This window comes from Planococcus citri, chromosome 4 (genome assembly GCF_950023065.1).
Source record: "Planococcus citri chromosome 4, ihPlaCitr1.1, whole genome shotgun sequence".
Classification (NCBI taxonomy): domain Eukaryota; kingdom Metazoa; phylum Arthropoda; class Insecta; order Hemiptera; family Pseudococcidae; genus Planococcus; species Planococcus citri.
In genome coordinates, this window is record NC_088680.1 from 62277554 (window position 1) to 62285594 (window position 8041).

Consider the following 8041-nt stretch of genomic DNA (forward strand, 5'->3'; position numbering starts at 1 on the left):
TGACAGTGATAAGTAACACGTTTAAAGAATTCGAATGGCTATATAATATTTACGTGAAAAATCACTCCGTGCAAAAAGACGCCTTCCAGGAGGAGAAAATTCAAATCATGAGGAAAGCCATGGATAAGACATTAACGCAAGAAGAAATGCACTGGTGCATATTTCATTTATCCGAAGCTCTGCATTTGCATTTTAATAAAAGCGTCGTCGTATTGTTCGACGAATACGACAGGACTTACGAAAACATGACCTTCGATATAGGTCCAAATGTCAGAAACATCAACGAATTAGTGGGTAACCTGATGTACTACGCTTTTAAATATTACCCCGCCTGCGATTACGCTTCTCACGTATTTGCCATCGGACGCGAATCGTTGCAGTGTTACATGTGCATCACTAATTACGTTATGGATGCTTTAAAAGAGTATTTATTTTTACACAATCATCCCTACGCGCGACATTTCGGACTTACGGATAAAGAGGTCGATAAATTACTCGATGATCATAAAATTACGCAGGAGCAACGGGATATAATGGAGAGAGATTATTATTTCGATTACGTAATTCGGGATACGACGACTAAAATGTATAATCCTTTTCTAGTCACTAATTTTATTAAGTATACTAAGATGAAATCGCAGAAGAGCTGAATTTTCTGAAACACGTTCCGGATTTTTTTTTCTATGTTTGCGAATAAAAGTTTTCATTAGATCGTCTTATTCAATTGCAAAATTGTGGAGTTGGAATTTTTCAAATAATAATTTTTTGTAAAATTTGCAAGCATTGGATTTTTTTCGTAAGTATTCACTCTTCCCATCAAACATCTAGAATTCTTACTGAGAACTTTAAAATTTAAAAAACTCTTTTTCCAGAAACTTTTGGATTAAAAATATGAAATTTTCGCGACTTCTTTGCATAAGAAATTGATGTTTTCATTATTTTGTACTCGATTTTCTCATCAAATCATTCTTCCTTCCTCATTATATTTTCTAAGGGTTTAACCAGAGATCGGACGAGTCCTTGAAAATTAAGAGTCGTTTAAAATTTTAGATGAAAATATGCGAGATTAATGCTGTTGAGATCTCAATTAGGATATTGTGAAATGAAACAAAAAAAAGTGGAGAATTCAGACCAACTTTAGAGAAGATCTCAATTTTGAGTTGAACTGTTGAAGGTCACTCGGAAACGGTTTCTGCTTCGGAGGTGTCCCTGGAGGAGAGCTATGTGTTCTCAAAGAAGGTGAATTTTAGACAAAATCGTGGTTTTTTCGCTTAAGCCTCCGCTAAGCCTGCCTCGGGGAAATGAATTCAGTCCCAAAATATATTTTAGATTCTGAACTATTGAAAAATTGCAAATTGTTTATTTTTAAGTCGGTAAAGTGGTTTGAAAATTTTTCATTCTCAAATATTTTACATTAATCATGTCAAAGTAGAGTAAGATGCCATTGTTCACTATTGCCATTTTCAAAATGTTGACAAAAAACAGGTCATTTCCGAGCAGACTTGTCCAACCCCTGGTTCCAACATTAAAAAAGCAGAACTTTTGGTCGGAAAATTTTCCAATACATGACGATTTTTTTCTCAGGAGGAGGGGGGGGTGGGGAGTATGGAGAAGGGGAGAGTAGAAAATCAATATTTTATTTTTCAATTTTTTGCTTTTTGATCTCTTCATATTTTCAAACAATTTTTGAGGATAGATCTAAAATATGTACATTTACCTACCGTTTAAATTTCAATATTTCTTATGGATTGGGCGAGGGGACAATTTTTCAACAAAAATTCAAAAATAAAAATTAGAGGTAAGAATTTAAGAAAATAGCAATGTATTTTTGTCAAAATTCTACTAGAAAGAAAAAATACTGAAGAATTTCAAAGCGTGATTGGAAAAAATAAAAAGGACAAAATCAGGAGCAAAAAGCGGAACAAAAGCAGAACTTGCTGACTTGAAAGTATTCTCAGACACGGTGTACTTGTTTTTTTCTTTCAAAACATTGAGGTTTTTGGAAGGGGGAGGGAGGGAGGGAGGGAGGGATGGAGGGGGAGATGTAAGGACAAAAAACCATTGGAATTAACAAACAGAAAATAAAAAACTAGTTAATAACGAGAAAATCATTATAAAATCAAATGCAAAAGAACAAAATGTTGCAAAAAATAACACTAAATTGTCAAAAAAAAAGTAACATAAAAATTGATGAATTGAAAAAAAAAAGTTGAAAAAATGAAAAGTAACTCAAAGTTTTGTGAAAGTTTAAAGACAGATATTATTGCATGAAATTATCAAAAAAAATCAGTAAAATTAGCAGCAAAGACATTGAATATCAACAAAATTGTCTACAAATTCACAATAAATGCACCAAAAATCCAAAAAAATGACATAAAAATAGTTCAAAATTAAGAAAAGATTCATGAAAATTGAAATTTCATCAAAACTGTGCAAATGATGCAATAATCACCAATTATCCAAAATCTATGAAAAATTGATAAAAATGCAGATATTTTTAACAAAAAAGCTAAAATCTTACAAAAAGTCCATAAAATTGACATTAAACCAGTTGAAAATCAAGAAAAAGTCGATATATAATGATCGAAATCCTGGAAAATGATGCAAAAATTACTTGAAAATTTGTGAAAATTTTGCAAACAAGTTAACATTGAACAAAAATGTTCTAAAAATTAAAAAATTTGTAAAACTGACATTGAAATATGTCGTTGGATATTTAGAAAAAGTTGGCACAATATTATTAAATGCAACAAAAAAAATGAAAGTAACGTAAACTAAAAAAAAAAACTGAAAAAACAATTCTAAATACTATAAAAACTGTTTAAAAAGTCGAAAAAATATTTCAAAGTCAATCGATATCATTTTGCACAACTTTGATGACTTTACATCGACTTTTCCTTAATTTTTAGTCATTTTTTCACGTCATTTTATAGATTTTTTAAAGATTTCAAACAATTTTGTTCAACGATTATATCTTACAAGGGAACCTCTTGAGGTGTCCGCCTCCGATTTGAACGGGATCGCGATTTTTGAAAAGAGCATGTTCTAAAACCCCCAAATCCAAATTTTCAGCTGCCCAAGTTCATTTTTCGATTTTTGGCGAATTTTTGAAAATCCAAAATTGACTATTTTAGTGATTTATGCTTTTTTTACGTACTTGATCAGTAACAATGTTCAAAATAAGTTCTAAAACTGAAATTAACCCCCCAAATCCAAATTTCGTCATTTCCAGCCATTCTGGAGACTCCAGCGCTATTTTTCAATTTCTCCAGAATTTTGAATTTGCTCTAGAAGGCGTGAATATGAAGTTGACCAGCTAAAAATCAAGTTGTGTGTTATGCTTGATCTGTTTAACGAGTTTATTCACATTTGAGTCGATATTGGGAGGGACACCTCAAGAGTGGTTTTTTGACCAGCTTTTTTCATAATAAGAGAAATCCAAAAAAAATCAAAATTTTACCGTTTGCGAGGAAATTTTCGAAATTTGCGCGAATCGCTGTATTTCGAACACAACAAACCCCCTGAGGCCGAGTTTCGCCATTTCCAGCCATTCTGGAGCCTCCAGTGCGATTTTTCAATTTGCTCTAGAAGGCGTGAATATGAAGTTGGGCAGCTAAACATCGAGTTGTGTGTTATACTCGACCAGTTTAACGAATTTATCCACATTTGAGCCGATTCTGAAGTGGACACCTCAAGAGTGGTTTTTTGACCAGCTTTTTTTCAAAATAAAAATATCCAAAAATTAAAGGGAGGCCCAAGAAAGGCTGGAATTGGCGAAATTCGCTCTCGTGTGGTTTATTAATGACGAAATACAGCGATTCGCGTAAATTTCAAAAATTTTCTCACAAACGAGGAATTTTTGGTTTTTGGATATTTATAAAGCTGGTCAAAAAACCACTCTTGAGGTGTCCACTGCAGAATCGGCTCAAATGTGGATAAATTCGTTAAACTGGTCGAGTATAACACACAACTCGATTTTTAGTTGCCCAACTTCATATTCACGCCTTCCGGCCGGAGCAAATTCAAAATTCTGGAGAAATTGAAAAATAGCGCTGGAGGCTCCAGAATGGCTGGAAATGGCGAAATTTGGATTTGGGGGGTTAATATCAGTTTTAGGACTTATTTTTAACATTTTTACTCATCAAGTACGTACTTTTTTTTTTAAAAAAAAGCATAAATCGCCAAAATAGTCAATTTTGGATTTTCAAAAATTCGCCAAAAATCGAAAAATGAACTTGGATAGCTGAAAATTTGGATTTGGAGGTTTTAGAACATGCTCTTTTCAAAAATCGCGGTCCCGTTCAAATCGGAAGCGGACACCTCAAGAGGTTCCTTTGTTAGTCTAATTTTTTACGGATTTTTGGGCGATTTAAAATCATTTTGCACAACTTTTAGGATATTATATCGACTTTTTCTTGATTTTGAACCATTTTCAAATCAGTTTTATGAATTTGGTGATGACTTCAGATAATTTTGTCATATTTTGCGAATGGTGACGAAAAAATGGCTGAGTTATATTCGAACTTCGCGGTTAAATATGACGAAGATAACACAAAATATGAACAAAACTCCTCAAAAATTACCAGGAAAGGCGGTCAAAAATCATAAAAAAGTCTCGAAAATATCAAAATTTTACAAGATGCAAAAATCATCCATTTTAGGGCAATACTGCAAAAATAACGTAAAATAAGTATGAGAAAATTGCCTCAGATTTCAAAAAAGAAACAAAATTGACATAAAGAGTAGTAGAAAATTAAAAATGACCAAAATTCATTTTAAAATGAAGAGAAAATTCAAAAAACATCGAATTGAGTAAAACATTGACAAAGTTTTCTAAAATGAAGCGCAAAATATCAACCTAACCCAACCAACAAGTAACAGGTAAATATCAAAGAGTACAAAAACTTGGTAGGTAACCTAATTTCATATGCAGTAACTGAAAAATAAAATTCTTCGTTAACAACTTGTGATCACTGATCACGATCAGATCAACACTGATTAACTCAACCCGACCTATGATCATCGCAATGACAGAGCATAAATCAAGTAATGTAATAGAATTTCATATGCCTTATGATTTGGAACTGAATTTAATTCATAAAACGTCATAAAACTTTCATCTCATCAATTTTTAAATCATTGAAAATAATTTCACGGACATTTCAAACGTCGTCATTCGGAAAAAAGTACGTAAGTATTAGAATTTTATCAAATTTCATCAAAATTTAATTTTTCTAAATAGATACGATAACCTACAAAATCAAATATGTTCAATCTTTAATAATCTGATGATGATGTTTCGCCCAATGAAGAAAAAATTGCTCTAAAAGGACAGTCCCATAATTTAATTGAAATTTTTTCAAACTCGAGTGCGATTATCTAGCCCATATTTTTATCAGTTCAAACATGGTCTCCTAAGTTGATAAGTTCATAAAATTATTGAAACCACCTAGCGTCAAAATGAAGAATTTGTCCAAGTTCAGTTCAATTTAAGTGATCTTTTAAAAAAATTGCAAAAATTGCATAGCCACGAACGATCAAGTAAGCGTCCATTTATTCAACTATAATATTTACCAATAAATATACATAAAATTAACCCAATTTTCCTTCCTTTCAAACAGACACATCAAAAAATGAACCCCTCACCGCACATCTTTCCCATCCTCCTCGTAGGATTCACATTGCTATACAATCTGCCCACAACCTCATCCACCCAAGACTTCGAAGAACTGACAAAAAGTCCGTATTTCGTAGACAAAACATACATGTTGAAACTATTCTTCTCTCTGTACGACCTCGATCGATACCTGATGGTCACCGCTCCTCGTAAATTCGGCAAAACCGTCAATTTAAACATGATCAAACGATTCGCTCAAATGGAATTCGATCCAAAAACCGATCTTCGACTGCCCAAAAACCAAACCTCCAGTTATCGTCTTTTCACCAATAAATCGCTGAATCTGCAAATCTCCCAATACCCTGACTTGATCGAGAAACATTTAGCCGAATACCCGGTGCTTTATTTCGACATGAAATTCAACTTACAACCAAACAGTACGACAGACGATATCATGGCGCAGCTTCGAGTTTCTGTGCAGAATGTTTACAAAGAATACAAATGGGTTTATCACAAACTCGTGGAACAATTCGACGGAGAGAATAAAGAACGTAAGGCTAAACTAGACTATATGAAGAAAGCTTTGGACAATACGTTGGATCCGATCGAATTAGCTTGGTGTATTCGCGAATTGAACTTCATACTTTACGAGTATTTCGACAAAAAAGTGGTATTATTAATAAACGATTACGATTCGGTGATGAACGACGTGATATTCAATCCGGGGCCAAATATCACCGATTATTACAGACGCGTCGGTCATATATTTTACTACGCTTTGAGGTATTACGAAACATTGGACGCTGTATCGTATTGCATTGTGAGTGGCATCAGCGAAATACCTTTCCGAGCTAATTGCCCGAATTTCTTCGAGATCCAGCTGGACGGATTTCTACGCGGTCATGATCTAGCCACTTGTCACGGATTCACCGAAGATGAAGTGCACGAGTTACTCGATCGTCATAAAATCCATCCCAGTCAACGTGATCCCATTCGAGACCATTATAACGGATTCTTCATCGATCGTTCCCAAGTCAGGATGTACAACCCCTACGACATCGTTTCATATCTGAGCGATAAAAATCGAGCAGATAATAAATTCCCCAAATACTGGATTAAAACCAGACCTGCCAAGTTCCTGTTGCGTATCTTGAGCGCTCCCTTATTCCGAACAAATTTTGTAGAATTGTTGCTCGAAGAACAAGTGTACTTCAAACGGCCAGGTTTGGTATTCGGTGACGAAGTAGCCGAGCTAATGCTGACAGCCGAATACGAATGGGAAGGTATAGGCGAACATGAGTTAAAAGTGGTGTATTATTTCCTCTACGAACATGGCTATCTTTCTCATACACCTCATCGAAAAATTTACAAAGTCTCCAACCCCGAAGTACATCAAGAAATGTCGTACTTTGTACGTAAATGGTTCATGATAAACACCAATGTTACAACCCAGCACTACGATTCGATCGGAGATCGGTTCAGTGATATTTTACAAATGGAAAAGGTATCTCAGAAAGCCCTGGATGATTTAAGTTCTACTCTCAAAGAGGCATTCCACGGAGTGCATTATAATAATTGCGCCTTCATAAACAAATTAGACCTGAAGGAATACGACTACAGGGCGATAATATACTCGGCGACGATTTGGCATAAGAAAGTTCGAGTAAGTGGCGATATTAAAGTGATTACGACTGATTTGGCAAATCCATTACCTCATCTAGTCGTATACAACAAACAACGAGATGTCATCGTAATGCACGTCCATTACGACGTTCCGGCAGAAAAAGCCTTGAAAAAGGCCAAAGCGTACTATCTTCACGGAGACGAAAAAATCAGAAGCAAGAAATTCTTGGGTATTAATGTCAGGCCGGATTTCCAAGTAGATGTCGCATTCGAGGATCCGAAATTTACTACGACTACTGTAGCCTCTTCTACTTCTAAAAGACAACAATGATTCGACATTTGAAGCGATGAAGATCCATTAAATTTGATCGTTGAAACAGTATTTTTTAAAATTATAAAATGATCGAAACCTTATTTTTTGTAATAATTCGCAATAAAATTTGTAATTTTAGACGTGGATATTTGGAAATTGCGTTGGCAAAGGTTATTGGAACCTGGACAAAGATTATGATAAATCCTTACCTCAGAGTCGTGTAGCTGAATACAATTCACCTGCTTTACTTTTTTTCACAGGTGATTGGGCGGAAAATATTATTACTTCGAGGGTTTTTTTTGGACGACTTTCGGTAATTTTAGGGAAATAAAAGCAAGTCTGTGACAATTCTAGTAAGAAACAAAACTTTATGGGAAAAAAGTAAGAATTTTTAGCAATTTTTGACAAAAATCAAGGAATTTTGACAATTAATGGTCAATTTTGGAATAAAAGAGATACTTACTTTTTGACATTTTTTTTTTGCAAAA

General features: G+C 34.2%; 1 protein-coding gene across 1 annotated transcript; it reads left to right on the forward strand.

Annotated features, from left to right (window-relative positions):
- The first annotated feature begins 5290 nt into the window (after window positions 1–5290).
- LOC135843607 (uncharacterized) lies at window positions 5291–7697 on the forward strand. Its single transcript, XM_065361547.1, has 2 exons — window positions 5291–5541; window positions 5622–7697. The coding sequence occupies exon 2, from the start codon at window positions 5634–5636 to the stop codon at window positions 7569–7571; it is 1938 nt and encodes a 645-aa protein (XP_065217619.1). The 5' UTR covers window positions 5291–5541; window positions 5622–5633; the 3' UTR covers window positions 7572–7697.
- The last annotated feature ends 344 nt before the right edge of the window (window positions 7698–8041 follow it).

Excerpts from the sequence above, each read along its gene's own strand:
- LOC135843607 (XM_065361547.1), top strand. The coding sequence starts at position 5,634 with ATGAACCCCTCACCGCACATCTTTCCCATCCTCCTCGTAGGATTCACA.